A 24,627-nucleotide genomic window follows, 5' to 3' on the forward strand; every position below is an offset into this window, starting at 1 on the left:
CGCCCGCCCCGCGGCTGCCTGGCCCGGCCCCGGCCCCGGCCCCATCCCCGCGCCCGGGGAGGCTGGGACCGTGCCGCGGCGCAGGCTCAGCCCCCGCCCCCCCCGCCCCAGGCCCAGCGGGGACAGTGCCACGCCGGCGACCTCCTCGTAGCGACATGGCCCCTGCGCTGCCCCTGCTCCTCCTGCCGCTGGCCTTGTTGGCCGCCCCGGCTCGGGCCGAGGGCGGCGCGGCGGCCGCGGCGGAGGAGGTCAAAATAGAGGTGCTGCACCTGCCCGAGGCCTGCAGCCCCAAGAGCAAGAAGGGGGACCTGCTGAACGCGCACTACGACGGCTTCCTGGCCAGCGACGGATCCAAGTTTTACTGCAGGTGGGCCCCAGGGCACCGGCTCCGGCTCCGGCCGCCGACGTGGCGCAGCCTGCCCGCCCCGCAGCCCCGCGGCCTGGCACGGCGGCCGGCCGCGCTCGCCGCCTCGGCGTTAGCGGCTTCCCCCTTCCCGGCACTTGTTTTCCCTCAGCCGATGCTGAACGCTTTCAGGGCTGCCGGGGGCAGGAGGGACCGGCGCTGGGCTGCGCTGGAGGCCAGAGCCGCACTTGAGGCCGGCGGCCCGCCGCAGCGAGGGAGCCGGCGGGGGTGGCCGAGAGCCGACACACGGAGAACCGCTTTGGCAGGGGAAAATAATCCCCAGCGCGCTGGCGCCTGCCCTGCGCTGCGGCCTGTGCCGGGGGTCGCGGGCCGGCGGGGCGGCCGGCAGGGCCGGCGGCTGGCTGCCCGGGACAGGGAGACATGCACACAGCTGGCACCGTGCGGGGCAGCCGCCTCACGGTCCGGGCTGCAGGCGCTGTGCCCCATCCCTGTCGCTGCATCCCTCCTCGATTTGTTCTGCCTTCCTCTTCGCCCCGGTTCCGGCATTAGGCTTTTGCTTTTTGGCTTTGTCCCACCCATCTGTTGTCAGGCTGTTTCGGCTTGGTTTAGCTTGCTTTGCACAGAAACGGTTGTGCAAAGGCTTTATTTTTAAAGTACCTTGCTTTTAATACTGGTCCATCCTACTAGTGAGTCAGAACTCACCTATTCAGAACTACAGAGGAGAGTCTTCTATCCTTCAGGTATTTGGACGGATCTGGCTATTTGGACAGATCAGACAGTAGCCTGGTTTATGACAAAATCTTGATTTGTTCCCCCACATGTATCATTTAGGAAGAAATCAATACAGGATAATTCTACATTTAGCAGTGCCATTTTACTTGCTTTTTTTTTTTTTTCTTTGCCCACTGAAGTGACTTATTTTGGCACATACAGTGTTGCCCTCCGAGTTTTGAGCTACACGCCGCTCAGTTGCCGCTGAGTATAGCTCCCATACCAGGGATGCCTCATGTGACCAGAAGCAGCCTGAAGCACTGAATATCTAAACTGAACAGAGCGGTGGGTGAGCACGCAGTACTGTAGCCAAGATTGCAGGTTCCCCAACACACACCTGCATGCTCCGTCCCGTCCCATCCCATCCTACAGTGCTGTGAACTGCTTGAAGACACCTTTAGCAGTGAATCGCTACCAGCACTCATTGCAGACTTCCTGCAGTGGCACCTTGTTTCTGACATAAAGTGTACTCGATGTGTGTTAAGGGTTTTTCATTTCAGAAGAGGTTGCCCCTTACACATCTCAAGATTTGACCTTAAATTAATTATAAATGTGGCAGAGGTTGCCCCTTACACATCTCAAGATTTGAACTTAAATTAATTATAAATGTGGCAGAAAAAAAGTGTTAATATTTTTTATTCTTGCACTCTATAAACATTCTTGTGTGCTAATAATCTAACGTATGTTCTCACTGACTGCTAATTTCAAGTTATTTTTATTTAAATAAATAAATAAATAAATTGACTGTTATCCACTCACAATTCTTTTTAATAGTCGGACACAAAATGAAGGTCATCCAAAATGGTTCGTTCTGGGTGTTGGACAAGTCATAAAAGGGTTAGATATTGCTATGATGAGTATGTGTCCTGGAGAAAAACGGAAAGTGATCATTCCTCCATCATTAGCATATGGACAACAAGGATACGGTAAAAAAAAGAAGTTTTAATACTAGAACTCTGTCTTTTCTCTGTGTTACCCTTTCAAACATACAGTAATGTAAATAACTGTTAAGAATTGGTGCTGCCGTTATTTTTGGAGGCGCGGAAGGTGATTACTGCAGCTGTGGAGCCTAATCCTGATCATTCCTATGCAGTTTAAGTATTCCACTTCATAGACCCATACCCAGGCCCTGCAGTTTGCATTAGAATTCAGTATGTGACACCCAATGTGCTTTTCCAAGTATTGACATAATATGAAAAACTGACAGCAAAAGGAAGATCTTGACGTAAGCATTTTTTGGTCTTAATTATTATATTCTACTCGTGATAGTTTCTATTTTTTGACTCCTACCTGCTTAGCCTTTCAATGATATTCTGCATCTTCTGAGTAAAATGCAGTGTAATCCAGTGCATGCCCCAGAATTAACCTAAGCAGAAATAATTTGTTTTAAATACTGCTTACATCATGGATAGATAATGGACGATATCATCACATTACATAATAATTGCACAGTACAATGCATGAAATCCGATTTGACTTTATAATGCTTAAGTGTGCAATCTACTTACCAAAAAAAAAAGTTCCAGAGTTTTATGCAGTGTTTCAGCACTCTTTAATTGTAAATAACAAACTTGGCTCTGACTTGGGTGTAGTAATTTCTGTGAAAAGGTACTTCCTGCTCTGTGATAATTGTTTGATAGTGATATGTCAGGAATCCATGCACCAATTTTGTCTTTCGTACAATTCCACTGTAGCCAGTTAAGTTTATTAGGGATGAATTTTCCCGTAAGTAGGTCTGTAACAGGAAAAACACTGACACAAATAAAAGTATGTTCCTTAACTCTAATACTAATGTTAACTGTTTGTTCTAGGTAGCACTTCAAGACAGTATTATTTTCCTACAGCATACCTGTCCTCTGTCTCAGCGTATTCCTGCATGCTGGGGAAGATGCCTGTCTAATACTGAATTAGAAAAGATGCATGTGGCTTTCTAAATCTTTACATATCTTTCCTTTGTTGGTATGTATATTTGTAAATTACTGGCACTGAATTCTAGTATTGTATCTTTCTTTCCTAAGTAGTATATAAACCATGATACATATTCAGATATATTTAAAAGCTGTTTATTTTTAAAGCTTGTAATATTAAAATCTTTTGAATTCTGAAACCTGGCTTTTTTACTATGGATATTTTAGATGAGTAGCGTGCATAATGGTTTTGTTTACCTTCTATTTATAAATTGGAGTACATTCTTTAGTTTTTCTTCAGTTCATGAAAGATGGGCACAAGCTCAAAATTCTGTCCAAATTCCGAGGTTACAATGTCATGCTCACTGGCTTTGGCTAGGAATAGAAGCAACTTGCATGTTTACATTTTTAATTCTACACTGCATGATTTCTTGTTGCTTTTTTGGTGCTACATTTAGACCTCATTTGTTTGTTGCTGTCCCTCTTTAGTTCCCTTTTTTTGCTAGATGCATGATACATTAACCTGTCTTTATAGGAAGTGCAGGTTTTACATCAGGTAAGAAAATGCTTTGACACAGGAATAATGAAGTCTAAGGTTTTTTTCTTCAGAGACCAGGCAAAATATCCCAGTAGTTTGGGGTTTTTTTGGTGAATCAAACGACTTACATTCTGTGGCTTCTTTCTAATGAGATGGATATTTTGAACACTATTTTACATCAAGTCCTTTAACCACTGGTATAATTCATAGGAAGTTGGTGAAACCTGATACTACTTGCTTGTTTCTTCAGACAGAAAAAACATATAAGCCTTGGTGTATTACCGCAATCTTTTAAATCAGACTGCATGCATATGTCTTAAAATCACTCTCTCAATAAGCCACATCATATGACAGTATGTGAAAGAGTGAGAATTTCAGAACTACTTGTTTTTCAAGATAACACAAACCCTTCTCTTAAATTTTAAAAGTACCTGAATTGATATGAGCAATGTAATTTTGTTTCGGGGAAGTATATTGTTTGCAGATCTCTCACAAAATCATTTATCTAACACGATCTGAACAATCTTCCTGTCTAGGTGCATAATATTTAAATTGAGAGTTTAATCTGAGTATTAACCGAGCCTTTTGTAATAAAAAAAAAAAGACACTTTAGATGTGAATTTATCATACGTGTGATCTCTGACCATAACGTCCAATTTCTTACATATTTTTTTCCTTTTATTCATAGCACAGGGCAAGATTCCACCCAATGCAACATTGATCTTTGAGATTGAACTTTATGCAGTAAATAAGGGACCTCGCAGTGTTGAAGCATTTAATCAAATAGACAAGGACAGTGACAGGAAACTCTCTGAACTAGAGGTAATATGATGTAACTAATTTAGAATAAATAACAATAAAACTACAGGTATAGTTGTATCAGTGTTATCTTTACATGAGCTGCCTCTGCTGTAGTTGATCATATAAACTTCTGTATGCTTACACAAGCTACGCTGTGCGATGTTCTAATGTGCTTTGATTAATACATTAGTATGTCTCAGACTTGCTGGGAAACAAACTTTGGACATGCCTGCACTGGAGTCACAATAACTTATTTATATACCCCAAGTGTCCTTGAAGATAGCTGTTGAAAATTGTAAAAGCCACAATGGTTGGACTTTTTTCTTTTCTCCTAGATAAGCCAATATTTGAAAGAAGAATTTGCAAGAGATGGCAAAAGACGGCATCCCTCAGTCCATGATGAAATCTTAGCTGATATATTTAAGAAGAACGACCACGATGGAGATGGTTTCATATCAGCAAAGGAGTACAATGTCTACCAGCATGATGAACTCTAAGTACTTCAGAAATCTTTGGCTGTTTTCTGGACACTGAATTTTAAATAATAATACCTGGTCACAGAAATTTTTTTGTAATTTTTTTTTTATAGCGCCATCTTTTTATATCTCTTAATGTGACTGTAAAAATCTTATTTTTAATATTCAACTAATAAAATGTGTTAGATATTTTGAAAGAAAGAAACAGAATTGGAGAACACCATGATCTATTATTAGTGGTTCCTGCTTCCTGGCCTACTGTATTGCTCAGTAGTCTCTCTCACTGTTTAAAATACTGATGAAAGTAATGATTTCTGTCCTATCAAGCACACAAAAATGGTTCCAGTACCTGTTGACATCGTTAGAACATAACTGATGAATACTTCTCAATCCACTGTAAAATAAAAGGGGAATACAGAATCCCAGGCAGAATCTGTTAAACTTCTGTAGACTTCTAGGCTAGCTTCTTGAGGAATTGCTGTTTGTAGCAAATTTAACTATAAAAGGCATTAAAATAAATGAACACTGTTTATGGAATATCAAGATAAAAACACAAATGTTTTTTAAAGCAAATTAAAATAACCTCTCTGATGTAATATTGACCTGAATAATTTGGCGTTCATGAAAAAGTAGTGTTTTAAGTGAGTTTATAAACTTTGGCTTAGTAAAATTATTGTTAGCCAGTTTATTCAGCGGCACGGAGTTAAAGACCTACACCATCATCATTTACTTGAACAAGGTGAAAGATGATGGGAGATACTATATATAAACGTAAGTAAATATTTGGGCATCGTTCTGGTTTCCCTCACTTTGGAAAAATGCAAAGAAGTAGCAATAGTTAATAGTCAGTACTTCAGGCTCAGTAACTGTTTTGCTTACGTGGATTTCATCATAATACTTGTGTAACGTACTTTTTTCACAAAAAGCAATGTCTATTCATTTGAGCATGTAATAATCAGATGTACACAGTGAAAGTGGAAGCACAAGTTAAAAAGGTTCCGTACCTGTGTTATCCTTACAGTCATTCTGAAAGGCAGAAAATATTTTTTTAATTGTCTTCCCAGTTTCAAATAGCATGGAGACGGCTTCAACAGTTTACTAACCCACAGCACGCCCAGGCTTAGTATCGGACACAGTTCTGCAGTGCCCTCTGGTGTTTCTATGCTCCGAAGACTAATTTTCTGTGGTTGAGATGTACCGGTTGAAGACCCCCCCTGAAGTCTTGCTGGAAGGATTTAGTTCTGTTATTTTCATTGTGTTTTCCAAAATATTTTCTGCTAAGTATTTTTTTTCTAAACACATAAAGTCGAGCAGCTGTGACCTAAAATCCAAATGCAGAAGGTGGCCTGGCTGGTACTTTTTAGTAACCTCAACAAATATGGTAATGGCATCCTAATATGAAACACCTATCCCTGGTTTTAGTTGTTCCCTTTTGTAAATGAAACATTAGACTGAGCTAAGTTTTAGCATGTTTTTTAATCTGATACTTCAATTAAACATTCACGAGAACACTAAATTATTAACAAATACTCTCATTTTACCATCATGCCAGTGTAGATAAAGGCAACGTATGGGGGTTTAACAACAAGTTTGTGTAAACAACTTAAAATTGAGCTCTAGCATATATTTTGACATTATGAAAATACAGTTTAAAAGTACATTTTTCATTATGATAATGAAAGAGGAAGGTTCTAGAAAGAAGAGGGGCAATGTCGGGGAATGCATGAGGGCATTTTCAAGTAAAAGGTCATTGACTATGAAGCAAATAATTTGAAGATAATAGTGTAATAAAATGTTTTGCACTTTCACTATTTTGCATGTCAACATATTTACTAATTCTGAAAAGTCTGTGGCACAGTTATGCCCATGTCTGTGACAACAGGCACTTACCTAGCTCAGTTACCTTACTCTCTTATGCCAGAGGTCAAAACAGGGCACAGCATGCAGTCGTACATACTTCTGTCCATTAAAAGAACACTCTAGGCACCCGTAGACCGTCTCCCTTTTAGAACTTCCCATTCCACAAAGTACACAGGGACCTTTGGGGATGTTGTTATTAAGTAAATTAATTCGGATATGAGACCCTTCTCTGAGATAGCTTGTAGAGAGGTCTGTCATGCTCGCAGCTTTTTCATAGTAATCTGTAAAAAGATCCTCCAAGTAAGCATCAGAGTTAGCAATGGTATCCACTACTCTCTTATCTGAAAAAGAATGCACACACAAAAAAAGCAATGATTTGTAATTGCATTATGACCTGTTTACAAAACAATCTGTCAATCAAATCATGGAAATAACAATCGATTCATGAGACCATTCTAAATATGCCACATTGTAGATTGCTTCCCATCAGAAGCCCTGTGTGATGAAATTTTTTCTGCACTTTCACAAAAGTCACTGACAAAAGCCAGAAACTTTTTGTATATTATCTATATAATTGTAATACTTTTAGAAATACACCTAAAAGGCATGAAGCAAACTTATGAAAATTGGGTGCCATATCAAATCAGAGCTGTGTCATTTCCTGTTTAATAATTTTTACTTTTGACTGTCTAGTTTTATTTTCTAAAAATTGTAAATTCACTTTTTTTCTAGTATTACATAAAAACCCTACCAATACATAACAGGTTTAGAAAATCTGGAGGACTCTGTGTTGACCTCCCTAAGCAGATCTCTGAGCATCCAAACACCCCATGAAGAAAACACTTTTGGATCTACCTACCTTTTTCCTCTCTCTTCAGGGACTGATTAGTATAGAATGGATGACAAACTTTTAGGCAGCTACAGCTACTGAGATGTATCGTATCCACTGAAGATTTATTATTATGAAGAAGTGTGGAGTGGAGCAGCGCTAAAGGCTTGGTCCATAAAAGCCCTTTGATCAAGAACAGGATACGATGGAGCAAGGACACCTATACAGAACAGCCTTTCGAAGGATGTGTTTACCACTCAGCATTTATCTTCACACTCAGATTTGCAGATTTCCAAAATACTTAGACCAGGGAGTGTTATAACTATAGAATCTTGTTCTGAAGAAAATACAGCTACATACAGTGATACACAGTTTTGTTGGATGTAGCATTCATACCAGAATGAGAAAAGAGAACTGATGGTATCTTGCCCATGTCCCTGCCACATTAATATATAGCCTAAAGAGTACATTCAAATATTTAAATTAATACTGTTTGATATTTAAACTTAAAGAGGTTGCCATGAAATATTATTTTAGATCATAACTTGTATTGCATAACACTAGCTGTAAAAGGCAAGCATATGAAGTAGGTTTTATGTTAACTAACATTAGTTGTACGATTACTCCGTACCAGTTTATCAGCAGCCATAAATTTTTATTTTACGCTCTTTAGAGTTCTGATGAACAGCAGTACCATAAATTTGCTATTTGTGTGTCAGATTCTCAAATAGAAATTTTAATAACTTTACAATAATTTGAATACACAAGAAATAAAAAGAGGTACATTTTTCATCAAAATTTTCTTATTCTTGCACACAAATTAAAGGAACAAAAATACACTCTTTCGTGCATTAACTAAGACATTTGGATATAAATATCAAAAGTCATACTTCGATGAAACAGATTACTCTTTAACCTCCTTAATTTGGTCAGTGAAGATGATCCGGATTTCTCTTTTTCAAATCCTCCTTTTGAAACTGGAGTCACACAGAGTTCTGTAAAAATTAAAACTCAGTTTTTAGAAGAACAAAATATAAAAGTAATTGCACAACAGAGTTGAATATGTTTTGTGATTAAATTCAGTTTTGCTAATGTTTTTAATGGCTAGTACCACTTTTTAATGCAACTCTGCACACAGTAATAGCCCACAGAATCAAGTGATTCAGATTTAATGGGAAGTTTAAAATGTTTGTGGCTTTCAACATACACCGTCAGAGTTTGTTTTGGTTTATACACAATTTTAGGCCATGTTAAGGGACTACGACAGTCAATATCATATAAATGGAAGCTCTGCTTCTGAAGGAGGAATATTTCTGTGATCTTATTTGAAACTAAAAATGAAAGATAAAAAGCAAGGCCTGTGAGTTCTGTAGTCATCTCTTCCAGCACCAAATCAACTACTAAAACTTTTTAAATAAAAATAAGTATCACCTGTGTTTCTATCCATAACTTTAAAAAAAAAAACAAACTTAGAAGTGAAATTAAGGATAATCTATTACAAGGAACTGAAAAAACATGTTTTAAACTTTCTTAACTGAGAATTCTCTTTAATTATGCAAATTAAAAAATCAGCTTAATGGACTATTTCACTGACAATAAACTTTAGGAAACACACTGTTCTGTACTACCATTGCATAAAGGTAAAATAACATTAAAACACTTCCTGTACTGAAAGTAACGATGTGCATTATGGAAGTGAATATAAAGAACTACCATACTGTATTCTCTCTTTTACTTTTAATCCAGTAATTATGCCTGGTTTGGAGTATATTTAAAAATTTTACAGAAGGATAAAGGTATCCCACGGTTCAGTTACAAGGTGCTTTACAATGTAGAGTACCTCTCGTGGAAGTTTCATATTGTGTATGCCAAAGGATACAGAGCTATTTGCAGCTTTTAAAACATTGCTGTACACATCTGCAGAGATAAGAGATTAATTCCCTAACCAGGTCTTTCATCTTGCTATTTACAGAAAGCCACACTGTTACAGGGAGTCAAGCAATTCCTGAGAACAGCCGAGTGACTCTCACAGGGCTTCCTGTATTGAAGTACATTTGAATCTGGTGGTTAAAACTTTAACATCAATTTAGTCAGCTCACCTGGGAGTTTTTAATTTCACATTATTAAGTGCTATATCAAATCCTAAACTGACTTTCTGGTTTATTACAAACAATGTTAATAACATTGATAATGTTATAGGCTACAATTTAATTAGTATAAATAATAGGTGCTGTCCTTTCCCCAAAAGGAGAAAAAAATTAAAGGAGGGAGCTATGCAATTTTTATTAGTTTCCAGTAATTGTGATTATTTCTTCCTAAATATCTTCAGCTATTCATATGTGCTAAAGATGTATCAGACTGAAATTAAAGCCCCAACAGAAAAAATGTTAACTCTAAGTACCACACACTTTCTTTTTTGAATATTTTACTTGCATATTTCATGCAAAACTGATCAGATGGTCTCATAAGCCTGTTCCTTACAGATCACAAATATAAGGAAGTGATTTTTTGTTCCATGAAACAACGTGATTTAAAAAAAAAAAAAAGGAAATTGTACTTAAATTTTTAAAAAAATTTCCACAACAGAGTATTTTCCAACACCTACCTTGTTTGTCTTTTCAAGAATTGTAAAGTCAGACTGCTTACATGCACAAAATTAAAGCATACCATTGCATGGGATCAGGGTTTATGTATACCAAGAGCAAGAAAATAATTTTAAAAACTCAAATAATTATAAATAATAGCAGTAATGACAGTAATTCACATCACTTACCAAAATTACCATCCAAATGAATATAAAGTTCAAATACACTAAAAGCAATAGTTGTATGTGCAGGAAAAACAATGGCTTTGTCTCGCCCTTTATAATTCTGATCTTCAATAATGTGAAACTATAATTTTGAAAAGCATCAAAAGACAAAAAAGTTACAAATTTAAATGAAAAAATAAACAAAATATCTTAACTGTATATATTGAGAATTATAATTGAAATTGAAGATCATATCTCACAACTAAAGAATTTTCTGTAAACAACTGCATTTTAATGAAGTTTGATACAGAGATAGTAACTTAACTTGCAACACTTACTGAAAATTATGTGAATCATTTATAAATACTAGTAATGGGCAAACATCAGATTTGTAGATTCAATTATTCAAACACGCCAAAGAGAGAGAGGGAAAGGGAGGAAGAACATAAGACAAGGAGTAAGACACCAACCCTTGAAATAATTACAATGTGTTATAGAAGGTGAATATAATAATAAACTAAGAAGCAGTATATTCCACATTTTTGCTGAGGCTTCATCCAAAGCAATGGCTCATTGCCTAGCCATCTTTTCATGCATTTCCCATCCCCTCCGTCACATAAGCTATACTAACAACAAACCACCTTTTAATTCAGTTTACATCAGTGCAATACTATTGATTTACCTCAGATTTTTTCTAAGCTTACATCAGCAAAAATGCAATCAAATCCAACCATAAAATTTACAAAAATCAACTTTTTATGTTTGTTAATTTATGTTACAGAACTTTGTCAAACATATTTACCCTCATTGTTTCTCCACGCATTCCAGTATGGACAGTTAAGGAGCACTGCCTCGTAGTTCTAATACTTTCCATAACCACGCACAAAATTTCCATCCTACTTTTTCTTGATTGATGGACTAGACAATGATCAAAGTTTATTTTTCTAAAATCAAGAGGGAGGCAGGAAGGAAATTCAGAAAATACTAGCAATTTATAAGGCAGGTAATAGAATTAGTAACTTCAAATCAGTAAATAAATCACCGTAAAGTTCTGTCTCATACCAGTAAAACCACTGACTGAGGATGTGTCTGGAAACTTAATATTCATTTTCAGTGTGTGGGAACAGAAGCACTAAAAATTCAAGGAAAGCAAATAATGTACAAATGTTAGAGAGGATACATGGGAGATCCTGAAAAATTCCAAGTCTGTCCATCCGACACTGTTCTTAGTGACAGCAAGGAACTGTCAACACACCCTAATTAATAATTTTTTTAAAGTGATATAATTTATGCCACTCAGTAAGAATTTATGGAAAGTAGATAGCAAAAGCAACAGCTGTAATGCTCTACCTTTAGGCTTCTATAAAGCTCACGATGATGCAATGTTTTGGTTAGAAACCTAAATCATGCCCATACAAGCTGGCATACACTCAATAGATTAAAAACTGGTTAACTGATACATGTCAACTGTAACTGAAAAGAACTATATCACTTATAAACAAGGCACAATCATGAAACAGGTGTTTGTAGGATAATTTCTATAGGCACTGGCTCTTAAACCTATAACACTGATATCAGAGGATTAGGACCTCTTCTGCCATCCCACCCCAATTATTAATGATATTGTTTGAAGGTTACAAATAAACTAGAAAAAGGTAGGTACAGAACAAGAGAGGTTACAGATACAAAATTATATGCAGTGCTTGGTAAATAACTACGAGGAAACAATATATATTTGAAAATACAAAACGTCACATCATGCATAGTATATAATTTACTGGGATGCAACACTGGGATTTACTGGGATGACATTGTGGACAAGGGATAATCTTTGAAATATAAACTAGAGAATTACACCTAGAATTAGTCACATCATATTTGTATGTGTTTGGCATCCAAGCTAGCACTACAGGAACAACAAGTTTATTTTCAATGTCCACAGCTCCACAGGGATGTTGGAAAAATGGAGACTGCCTTTAGAGAAGAGCCACAGAAGTTTATGAAAAATTTATGTAGATAAACCTACTTTGCTTTTCAAAGAAAAGGATGTGTAATAACCTCATAAAATCTTGAACTGCTACACTGGCAATAATAAATAAGACACTCTACTTCATCAAAAGCAAATCATATTTCTGAAACCTGAAGCTGAGTAATGTCATTCAAAGTAAATTCCAAATTTTAAGTAGTATGGAATAAAATAGACAGAATCTTGGATAGACTGAACTCTTCCTTTCTGGATTATCCCCCCCCCCCGAATGATGCACTGTAATACAAGCAAGAATTAATTAAAAAAAAATCTACAGTCTGTGTTATACAGAAGGTCACATCTAGTCCCAGTGACCCAAAATCTTTGAAAATATCCAATGGTGACTGCTTTTGATTGGCTAAAAATAATCAAAACATAACTATTTCAGAAGTTCAACTTAACTGTGTGAAATACAATTATGGAACCAGAAAACAAAATATATAATATAACCTTGTAGTAAGTTCGTTAAGTAACGTTGGTACTTCAACCTCATGTTTGGTCACTATGCCAAACGAAGCTTTAAAGGCAACAGAATCTGATCCAGCAACATCAAACCCAACATCATTCATTATCTGATTTCCTCTTCTACCATTGAGTGAAACATCTGATTTGTCTTCATAGTTGAGCAACTGGTAAGATGAGACACCTGAGTAAAAGAAGATAACGGTTGTGTGATGAAAAGTCTGAATTAAGTACTTTTACATAGCAAGAAAAGAATAAATGGTACTGTCAACCATTTTGATGTCAAATTCAGAGCGACGCTGAACACTTGTTTATTGGTGTTACAGCTGATGACAAATGGAAAAAGAGCACATAGGGGTCTGAGGGATTTTTGTGCCTCTCTCTGGCAGTTGTGCCCCTGCTCCTGCATGTGATACGTCCTGGGCATGAAATGGCAGTTAGAGCTATTTCTACATTTCTGTGCTTCTCATTATTCTCCTAATGTCTCCTAACTTTTACCTGTAACTACGCCACCGGTACTTGTATAAACTAAACATGCAATGTGTTCTGGGTTTAACGACAGAGGCTCCAAAACACAACATGAATTAGTGGAGGGCATACAGAATATTAAAACTAGGAACAAAATGAAAACCACTGTGTGTAAAATAGTATTAGTGAATTCTGAATTTTGTCTAGATGCAGTAAAAATTAACCTAGTATTTCTTCATTTTTGCAATAAGTGAATGAGACATGTGTGTGCCACTAACATGGCTTTTTTACTAACTTTGCCTTTTACCTGGCACATCGTAATTAGAAAGACTTAGCACACTTTCCATATATGCCTGATTATTCCAGAGGCTATGTCAGTTTATTTGGAAGGAAAACAAGAGATTAGCTCTGACTTACTTGAAAGTTTGCATCGATTTGTTGTACAATCAGAAAGCAGGTGCCAAAGCATTTCTATAATGCTTTCTTTAAAACCTTAAATACATTTCCATTACACCAACCAAAAAACATTAGAATGCATTGGTTGCCAAATTAAAATAAACAGAGCAGGTAGAACACAGGGATTAGGCATCCAAATACACTTAAGAATCTGGGGTTTACTCTTTTTTTTTTTTTTTTTTTTTTTTTGTAATCCTTTGAAGTTTTTAGGATAAACTAACATTATGAAGTCACCTAGTACGAATCCTGTTTGTCTTTATTTTCAACAAAAATTGAAAAGGTTTGTATATTTTTTCATTATTCTAAAAAGATTGCAAATGCCTATATTGGTCACATAAAAAAGGAAATTCAATTACAGAGTTCTTTGCTTACATTAAAGGACAATACTTTCACAGATGACATCTAACCTTTACAGAAAAGACTAGGAAGGTTTTGTGAGACTTTTTAATGAGATTTTGCAACCTTTTTCTCAGACATTTTAATGAGATTTTTCATATTTTTTTTTTCATTCAGGATAAGCCAGCTGACTTGTCCTGAATGTAAGACTAGTAGGATTAGTGGGATTACAATTTTTTCATCATGCTTGTGTCCTGGAATCACCGCTTTGTGGGGTCAATCAGTATTTCTGCCTTCTTGTGCTCATACTAGTTTATCTTGGTAGAGTTTTTAATTAATGCAATCGTGGTGCAATTAATGTGATTGGTACTTTTGTCAAAATGGACCTTTTTTCAAAAGAAAATAAAGCAATGAAACTGTTTTGAGAAAACACAGCATGTAGACAAGAATTACACAGACTTTTCCAAAGGAAGGTACAGGAAAATATAAACAGTATAGTTCAAGTTTGCACCTCCTAATTCCCACAGAATCTCCTCAAAAAAATCTGATATTGCATAGCAAAAGCAACTTATACACAGTTAAGCTCTTTAAATACACGAAAAAGATTACAAATGTGGGAAAAAATCTTATGGAAATCCAATTACTTCAGTCAGATAGCTGTGGTCAAATGCTTCTGCCAGTGCAGAGCCTAGTTCACACCAGGGATTACTAGCATGGAACAAGCTGCAGAACTGAAGCCATTCTTACATACTTAAAAGCAAGTATACAGAGAAAGATAAACACTAAAGCCAAATTTTAAGTAGCAATTGACCAACATACATGAATACATCTACCAGGAACCTACTGCAACATGAAAAAACACAAGGCTCCACTGAATTTGCTTCATATTAGTTCAGAAAATATCAAGGCTTTTTAGTATAATTGAATTATTTTTTTTACTCTTTTTCCAAAGGGTGCCTACTTTTTTTACCAGTTTGACTTGTGGTTTTTTAGCTATTCATTACACAACTAAGCAAGACAAATTTTATTACCCATGTACTAAAGAACCATCACACTAGCTGCACTGTTTAAACTATGTCTACCATTCTGTTTACTAGAAAACACACATCTTCCCACTTTGAAGAAAGATAGAAAACTTACCTGCAGAAATTTCTTTCTCTCCTTGAAGAATGTCTTTTAATGTGAAAGGTGTTGAAGCAAATCTAGATTTTTTTGAAAGTAAACATTTTCTTTTCTTAATCACAAGGCTTAGAGGTTGGTATTTGTCAGCTTCACTGAGACTGGGCACTGGAACTAGTCTTCCTCCATCACCAACCTGTTTAACAAAGTTTTTGGTTGCAGCAGCAAACATATTACGACATTAAAAATGATAATAAAAAGCTCTGTATCAAGTGTGACTTCCAGACATCAAGCCCATGTTCAATTCTTTTTACAATGTTCTTTGAAACAAATTAACATGTTTAAAGAAAAACTTTTTTTAAAAAACAAAGAAAAAAAAGCTGTCAAACTGTTTTTTTAGATTGAGATATATTTTGCTTGGAAAGAAACAGCAGCATCTTAGCTACAAAGCTTCTATGGTGTATTGCTCGAGACCTCTCTCAAAGACCTTCAGTTAAGCTCTCTAATTCTGTATCATGCATAATGAATTACCAGTGTAAACTGATAGGGAAACGGTTGCCCTTTTTTTGCCAGTTCAATGCCATTCTTTGAAAACAAAATTTACAATCTTAGAAACGGAAGACAGTAAGTCCTGCAACTCTTAGTTTCCTATTAGGAGTTATTGATGTATTACTGTTTATTGGGTCCTTGCTGCAGCTGAATTCTACTGTCTTACCAACAAACAAAAAAGCAGCCCAGACGCGCTCATGGAGACTGCCTGAATTACACATTCGGGCAAGCTGGTAGGTCTGCTGGGACGGTATTGCCTTTCAACAGCGGTTGAAATAACCTACCTGTGAACGCTCAACTGGCAAGCAAGCGGTGTGGTGGGCTGAAGCGTAAGATTAGAGATGGCTGCAGGCAGTGGGGAAACAGTGGTGAGCTTTCATTATATGTTATGCTTCTCCTATGGACTCAGCTGCGTGTGACCCAAGGGACAGTTGTGAGACAAGCCAGCTGCATGTGTTTGGCTCAGACTACTGAGAAATTCACTAAGTTGTAAGAATTGTGCAGAATAATAAAAGTAAAACAGCAGACAGAAGGGAGATTATTGATACAGGATTAAGGAGCAGCTCAAGGATCCAAGAGGGAAAGCACCAGTGCAGAGATACGAAATTGTAATGGGAAAAAAGAAAGTCAGTAGTGAGCTCTGTGGAGGATCTGTGAGGGAGGCAGCATGAGCTGACCCATGCTCATATAAACAATTACTTGATTTTCTTGCAAGAGTGGTGAGCATACAACTGCTAAACCATGTAGCACATGTTCCAGGAACTCCTTTTGCAATTACAGTAGGTAAAATACCAGCCACAGGCTTATAAAACTACACTTTAATATTAATATATCCCTGATTACCAATTAAAAACCATTGTTTGGTTGCCTTTTTTTCTGAAGCAGGATTTTCACATGAAAGCATTTAAGGGCTGTTTTTATAAGATGATCACTTATTTAATAATTTAACACATTTCAATTTATTTCTTTCCGATACTTCCACAAATATTTGTAAATGTTCAGAGTATCAGGAAGTCCAATAAAAAGGCAAAAAGGGAGTATATTACCTCAGCTATCTGAGATGAAAGGAAAGGCTGCCAGAGCTTTCTGCTTACTCTAGAAGGTGCTGGAAAAATCGAAGCTGGTTACATATAGACTTTGAACTGAAATCATGTGAAATGCGGCAGTTCAGTCTGACGATAATTCATATTACTCTGTACTAACAACAAAAAAAGTGCCTCTGTACATATTTACTCAATCAAAACACATTAACAGAACTTAAAAGGTTCTAAATGAAAGGAAAAGCTAAGGAAATTCTTACATTAAACTTGCCCATTCAGTCTTGATATAGATTTATCCTGTATTTTTCTTGTAACGGTTTGACAGGATACTATTTTTTCAAGCTCAGCTGGCACTGTTTATTCAAAATGTGTTTGTATTTCTCTTGCTTTGTATGTAGTCATAGATCATACTCAATCTGATCCTAGCACTGATTTTGATAACAAATAGTTTAATTTGATATGTTTACATGCTATTCCTGTTACTCTAAACCCTATAATCCACCATAAATGCTGTAGCAACTGCTTGTATCATCCTCATGCCACAGGTCAGAGAACAGGAATGCAACTACATTAACATTGTGATGCTCAGAAAACTTTCACTAATTTTGCTTATCCAAGTGAAGAAACCCAAGATACTTCTGCCACCTCTCCGGTACTAGGCACTTTTGTACTTGGCACACAAATGTACTTATGAACTTCCAGCATTTCTGCAGCCCTAGTGTGCTCTCGTTTTGGGCAACCAATAAATTAAAGTGCTGTGCATACATTATACCTGAGTCAGCACCTGAACAAATAAATATTGCCTATCTTCAAGCTGTACAGTGAAAAACCTTGCTTACACACAGGTTTCAAGGCTACCTCCAGGAAGTGCCAGGGCTGTAACCCTCTGTACGCTTTTGCACAGAGCCACATAATGAAAGTAATAAAGCACCCCACCTGCCTTCACTGCACCGGATACTTCATAGAAGAACAAAAGGACTTTTCTAGCCCTGTCTTAGCCCACCTTTATACATTACTTGAACGAGGTCACACTTGAACCTCATCATGACTCAGGCACCTTTTAAAAAACAAATTAAAAAACATGACCACCACCCCACCCCAGATCACCGAGTATCCATCTATGATGACCTTTGTGCTTAAGTGAGCCCCCCTGAGTCGTATACAAACTTGGTGTCAGAGACAAAATTATTCCTCCAGTTTCCCCATTTTCTCGATCATGAGAACACACTTTGTGTTAACCCTTCTCTCTCTAATTATATACCCTCTGACCCTTGTAAATAAACAAATAAATCAATCAAGGCTGTTGCTGGCAGAATCTTCATTTGCCAATTCATCTGCAGAGTAGGTTCATCTATAAGCGGGGAGGTGGAATTCTGTGTAAGAAAACATATGAAGTGATGTAAAGATACAATGCTCTACTTTTACATTTTTTAAAATTGCTTTTACTGTCCCTATAACTCTAGCTTAACTCTACTCTCTGCTCCTAACTACCATGTTCTGTTCTGCTTCTGAGTTGTCCATCCCCAGCAGACTGAAGGTATCCGTAAGTTTGCCTAAGGACATCACAAGCCTCAACATGGGGAGCAGTTTCATGGTAGCTTATTCAGCTCTGTGTTCTGCGGTTTCTTTGCTAGATCTTCAACTGGAGTGAATATCAAGATAGTTTAATTCATATGGAAGATGAGTTTGGTTTCTTCAGAATTGGTCTTAGCCATGGAGTAGTAACAGAGCAGGCAAGCATTAGCTACATATAGCTGAGAATTTTGATGGTAACATACTGTATTTTTTCTTTACATCGTATTTATATATGAACCTGGAAAGTATTTAATAGTAAAATCTAGAGGAGAGTACTGCTTTCTGTAGAACCTTTGAGGATGCAGAATACTTTTTGTAGTTATTAAGTAACTCCACAATAATTTTTGTTTTATTATTAGTTATCCTACAGTAGTTATCCCTGCAGGAATGTTGGATACCTGTAATTATGGTGTGTCCAAAGATGCATTTATAGGCTGACCCAAGGTGCATGCAAGCTAGAGGCTTTTCCAGGGAATGGAAAATGTGGAATTATCTCAGTAATTTCAGTCCACAAATCTAGAAACATCTGCAGATTATTTTGATGTTTTTGTAATCTACATGAACTGATCTGATTTTAATTTTTTTCTGTCACAGTCAACCATATCATAAAATTAGTATGATTAACCAGTCAGTGGAGGGGAGAAGAGAAGTCTTAAGTGTTAACTGACTGCATAATCTGAGTTGGTGTTTTGCTTGACAGGATTAAGCCTACATAATTAGTACCAAATTCTGCTGGCAATTTAATACCTTCTTAGTGTACAAAAAAGGTGCTGTCCGTTCGTAGACGACTTTGATTAAGTGCCCTTGAACTGTATTGCATTTACCTACAGATCTTTACAAAAGAACAAGTGCAAGAATTTAAGAACTAAAACCCACCAAAATAAAATGCTACTGAAAAAATTACCTGCTGAATTCCAAAGCTCCAGCAGATGGCATGATACTTCCCTGGAAAGCAAGGATTTGTGCAATATAGACACTTAAATTTCAGGCGGTAACAAAAACAATTTATGGAACCAGATATGGTCCCTATCACATATATGCTTTTTTCTTTTTTTTCTCTGCCTAAGTGGTTCTAGCAACATTTGACTCTGCTCCCCCTGCCCCAAGGTGGAGTTTGTCTAGAGACTTATCCCGTTGTATAAGCAAAAACAGTCAGTTTAAAATCATGATTTACTATCACTTCAGAGCTCCTGAGTACGAAGACAGTACCACTACCATGTTGAACTCCTGGTCTAGCAATTTGCAGGGGTACTGGGGTCATTTGGCATAATGCTAACAGCAGTCGCAGCTGTTACCAAAGCATTATGGTATTTACAGACTATTGTGGGAAGAAAAGTAAGTTAAAGGAAGATGAAGGTTTTCAGCACTTCGCTTCAGCAGAGATAGTTCCATGTTGGATTTCTTTATTGTATTGTTTAAGTGCAGTGAAAATTTTAAATCAGTTCACAAATGCTATTTTAATTATGCAGTATAGGGGAACAATTAAATTAGCTATGGCGATATTTTAATTTTGTGTAGACTTACTTTATTAAGCTTTCAATTTGGTAAACAGTAAAATAATGTAGTCACTTCCTGTGTTTCTGAAACTTGATTGGTTCCTTACGGAAACCTCTCTGTGCAGCAGGATAAACAGACCATATCAAAATTAGAGAACTCAGAAATTCAAAGAGGCAACTCATCAGAAGCCTAGTCCTAAAATCTTTTAAGTTCCCCACATTCAAAGTATGTTTTACTTCTTGTGGAACCAGACCCTTTTGAATATTCCACTACTGTCTTTAGTCTCATGAGAAAATTTTAATAAAAGCCCCTAGAGGTAAATATTTTAATGGACTTTTATTTTTTATTTATATGAGACTTCTGTGTGTGAGCAGTTTCGTCACCAATTAGAATGGATTTGAAAAAAAAAAATTAAAAGGTGCTGGAAACACCATTGTCCTTTTCTATACAGATCTCTAAAACATACCATTAAGGCTATTCTAAATTATTTTCAAGGTCACTTTTAACGGTCTGTTTGGAAGACACATACACATGCTCACTATTACTATGTTTCCTATATAATAGTCCAGGCTTACAGCTCAAGTAAACTCTGTTGGAACCTCCTTCTGTTCTGTCACAGAACAGACTGCAATAATACATATTCATAGTCTGTGCTACAGTACACATAAAAGGTAGATCTCCTGCCAGGAGGTGCTGTATTATAGCGTGACACTTGCCCAGCAATCAAAGTATTAAAAGCTGCACTGTACTACTGTAAGCGATACACTAATGAACAGATACAGGACGTGGAGTTCAACTGGCTTCTCTATGGCTTTTGGTTGACATCATCCCCCTTTCACCTTTATACAAGCAACATCTGTTGATTCGATGAAAAGGGAATGTGTTGCACAGTTGGCTCCTTTGTACCACTTCACTGCCTTCTCACTAGAGCCATGTTAATGATGAAAAGGAAACACAAAAGAGATTAAGGAGCATACATTCTGGTGATCGTTTTATAGGCTCGTCCACCGACTTACCTTTCAGGTTTCAGACCTTTGTTCACGGATGTGCAGACTACTTAACATATGCTTCATGTGTTCATCTTCAAATAATAATGATATTAAATGACTATCACTGGCTAAAGCACATGAAATATCTCAGCTTTTGACTCTTTGCAATTGCCTTAATATTACTGGCAGTATTTTTGGCAGATGGATGTGTTAGCTGTGAAGCATTTACTAATAAGAAATTGAGAAATTTGCTGAGACAGTGTGTTTGCATTTAAACTTACTATCTATAAGAAGCAGGCATATCTCTTAGCCAAAAGAAGTGGTCGTTTGTTACATAAACATTACTGCATACAATGATGCTACTTTCATCATCTAGCATTATTACTTTGTGAAGACAGATCTGGAAACAAACAAGGTCAGTGTGACCTAAAGTAGATTTAATGCTGCCTTCCCTTTGGATGATGCCACCTGAAAAACTAAATCATTTTTTCCAGCGTCTGCGAGTGGATGTATGTGTGTTAGAGGACAGCTTTGTGGGCTTGTGCATCCACTTGTATGAGGATGCGGAACTGTGGCTGCTGCTGCTGTGCCACTATGTCTGAAGAAAGATTGCAAAACAAAGGATTTGTCTACTGTGATACAACTCACATGCTGATTCTGTCTGATGGGCACTGGTACAGTTACCTCTATACAATACTTCCTTCAGTAGTAGACACATCTCATTCCTTGCTTCTCCTGTTTTAATCTGAGCAGCAGGCTTGAACTGAATTTATTTTTGGCATTGCCACTAGCTGTTCTCTAATACTGGGCGATTAATCTCAGTCTGTGAAACCTACTGTACATGTGGCTGTGATAATATATCACTTCCCTGGGCATGATACTGCTAAGAACTGTCTAGTATCATAAAGTACTCTCAGATCTTTGGATACAGAGTATTTATAAACAGACAAAATGAAGTAGGTGTTTGCAGGTCATGCAAGAATTCAGTATCCTCTTTCATAATCACCTCCTCTATGCTTATTCAGGCTATTCCTTCTCACCCTACAAGAATACTTCCTCATTTCTACATGTGTAGGCATAAAATAAGAAGATATTTGAGCAGTCTCGAAATACTAAATATTTTAACAGACAGCTGACAAAAAATTATTGTCACCAAACATAAAAAGCAGCCTGAGTAATATTGTATTACTAGACTGGCTGATGAGCATTTAAGTGAAATCAGCTCTTGAACTAGAATTGAAGAATGGGTATGCTGTTGTGCTAGATCACCTCAATTTTTTTGACTGCAAAACATAATGCCAGGCCCTCAAATCTAACCTACTTAAAGAGGAACTTAAAAGACAATCTACACCTTATATTTTATCAGTTAAAAAAATAACTCAATGTCCTTACCAGAACTTGTAATCCACTTGCAGTCCAGGAAGTGTAACCTTTTGGAAATGTTTAATTATACTTTTTTCCTCAACTGACTGGTCAAAAAATCTGCTGAAGAAACCTGGGGTAGTCACGACATTTGAGCTTGTAATTAGTTTCATTTCTTTGCTGAGGGAAATATAGCCAGACAGACGTCAGTGAGAAAAGCAACTACATATTTGATTTCACTTAGGAACTTTTCCATGTGATTACAAATGTAACCTAATATAATCTAATCACAGGTAAAAAACATCTTCACACCAGATTCATGTCTGTAACATACATTTATGCATACTTTATTATCTCATTCTGAATTCTTTTTTAAATTTACTATTATTAATAAGCCCTTGGGATATAGATATGGGATGAACAACCTGTCTCTTAGTTACTCTGCCTAAGTAACTAAGTTACATCTTAGACAAAACTTTCGGAGACAAAACCCACAGTCTAAATATAAGACATTTCATTTACTGGCCTTGAGTAAAATTTGAGTCACCACTCAGATAAAATGGAGTACCTCCTCAGCTAGCCCTCAGTACTTCATTAGTGCTGAATGATGTTTCAGCTTCATTCCTTTTTATCTGATTTAGCAATGATTACTTACTCAAAAGATAATATTCAGGTGCAGGAACAGTCAACATTGCACACTTGTGGTTTTTAACATTTAGACCAACTTAAATATTTAATAAGCTAATAAGGACTTAGAGAACCATGTGGCTTGATATGTTGGTTGGGCAAAAATGCTGTGTATCATCACATCAGAACAGATTTTTGTACCGGCAGTGAAACTTGGAACAGCTTTCTGTGGGCAACTCCTTTAGCTGAGTCAGGATGAAATCTTGTCAATAGCTTCCCACACTGTCTCACTTCACCACAGCACAGCGCCTACTTGTTTGTGGTTATGAAGTAGTATCATCTGTCTCTTGGTTAGATGAAATTCAAATATAAAATTTACTTCCATGCTTAAGTAATAGTTTTAATGCCAAATTAGATGTCAGATTAGTAGTGCTGCTTTACAGCCTCTTGCATCTATTCCCAAAGGTTTGTTGTGTTGGGTTTTTTAAACAATTAAGTAATGACATAAAGCTTTTTCACTCTTCACTTATGCACAGTAATTTGGCTAAGCAACAGTAATCAAAAAGTGTTAATTTGTTTTGCAAAGCATTTAGAGGTAAAGTACAGATCCCAAGCATACAAATGTGCAACCACGGCTGAATTTCACTCGTAGAACTGTCTAACAGGGAATAAGCTCCCAGTACACAACCCTAGTACAGAGCATCAGTTTGGATGAGATCAGATGTGTACTCTGACACAAGAAAGCAAGCATTGCTATTCATGTTTTCCCTTCCTTTGCTGTTGCTTCCACTCAGGCAATATTCCAGACTGTTTGAACACTTGTTCTTTTTACAATGCCAAAAACCAGCAAAAAACTTAATTTCTCCTCCAAACCAAATTCTTGTTTTCTATTATGCTTTCATTCTAAATAAAATGTAATTAAGGGCTGAACAACTGACAAGAACAAATAATGGAAAAATCCCACATACTGTAATTTTTCCAAAATGCCGGAAGGGGTGGGTGTCAAATAATAATATTTTTTTTCCATTTCCACACCTCTTTTTTCAATTCTATTAGAGAACATCAGGAACCATTTTCCCTACACCTTCTCAAAAAACTTAAGAAACATACTGCAAGCTCTCCTTAATCATAAAGAGCAAGCTGAAGTGAAAAAAAAGCAAAAGGCTCTTACCAGCTGTAGCATGAAGATAAAACGGGGAACTGCCAAAAATAAAATTATCTTCTTTGAGACTGCAGTTGGTAGCTCCTGCCAGATTTAAAGAAACTGCACAGAAAATCACATGGGAAAAGTTTTATAAAAATAATCCTGCAGCTGGAAAAGGTTAGAAAGGAACAGGATGATGCTAGTGAGAAGCCGCTGTTTCAAAGCTATTGCTGCCACTATCACCCACCTCTCCAAAATCAATCTACAACATATATTAAGAATTTTATGATTAATAGTCAATTCACTTAACTAGTTACAAACTGTTCAAGAACCATACTCTAAAGTGTTCCTTACATTAATAAATCAGAACACAGATGACAGCAGTTTAAACAGTGTACATTGAGATTTATTAGAACAAGCACTAATAGCAGCAGTGTACAGAGTGATGGAGACAATGTACTGTATGCACTGAACAATAATAATTTTACAATTGCACTTCTTCAGAGATCTATTAGAAAATGCTTTTCAGTAAACAGTTTCCCAAATCTAGCATTGTTTGGATTTGCCTCTGAGGAAAAAAATACAAAAAATATGCTTTTTTTTTGGTAAGGCATTAGCAACATTCATTGGCAGGCTAAACAAGTCATTTGTACATGCATTATCCAATTACATTGCAACAGGT

At 36.9% G+C, this 24,627-nt stretch overlaps 2 protein-coding genes across 2 annotated transcripts; one reads left to right on the forward strand and one right to left on the reverse strand.

Moving 5' to 3' along the window:
- The first annotated feature begins 22 nt into the window (after positions 1 to 22).
- Positions 23 to 4,945, forward strand: FKBP7 (FKBP prolyl isomerase 7). The gene is made up of 4 exons (XM_080400425.1): positions 23 to 367; positions 1,910 to 2,061; positions 4,269 to 4,402; positions 4,717 to 4,945. Exons 1-4 carry the CDS (start codon positions 156 to 158, stop codon positions 4,876 to 4,878), a joined length of 660 nt encoding a protein of 219 aa, XP_080256551.1. The 5' UTR covers positions 23 to 155; the 3' UTR covers positions 4,879 to 4,945.
- Positions 4,946 to 6,740: 1,795 nt separating this feature from the next.
- PJVK (pejvakin) lies at positions 6,741 to 15,394 on the reverse strand (the record flags this gene model as incomplete). Its single annotated transcript, XM_080400418.1, has 6 exons — positions 6,741 to 7,058; positions 8,437 to 8,541; positions 10,320 to 10,437; positions 11,098 to 11,239; positions 12,772 to 12,967; positions 15,184 to 15,394. The coding sequence occupies 6 exons, from the start codon at positions 15,392 to 15,394 to the stop codon at positions 6,757 to 6,759; spliced, it is 1,074 nt and encodes a 357-aa protein (XP_080256544.1). The 3' UTR covers positions 6,741 to 6,756.
- Positions 15,395 to 24,627: the final 9,233 nt, after the last annotated feature.

The sequence above is a fragment of the Falco punctatus genome (assembly GCF_963210335.1).
Source record: "Falco punctatus genome assembly, chromosome: 8".
Classification (NCBI taxonomy): domain Eukaryota; kingdom Metazoa; phylum Chordata; class Aves; order Falconiformes; family Falconidae; genus Falco; species Falco punctatus.

What these genes read in the sequence shown, in the direction of transcription:
- FKBP7 (XM_080400425.1), top strand. Translation starts at nt 156, where the DNA reads ATGGCCCCTGCGCTGCCCCTGCTCCTCCTGCCGCTGGCCTTGTTGGCC. An exon ending in GGATCCAAGTTTTACTGCAG is followed by an intron (nt 368 to 1,909) that starts GTGGGCCCCAGG and finishes TCTTTTTAATAG; the next exon opens with TCGGACACAAAATGAAGGTC. An exon ending in ATATGGACAACAAGGATACG is followed by an intron (nt 2,062 to 4,268) that starts GTAAAAAAAAGA and finishes TTTTATTCATAG; the next exon opens with CACAGGGCAAGATTCCACCC.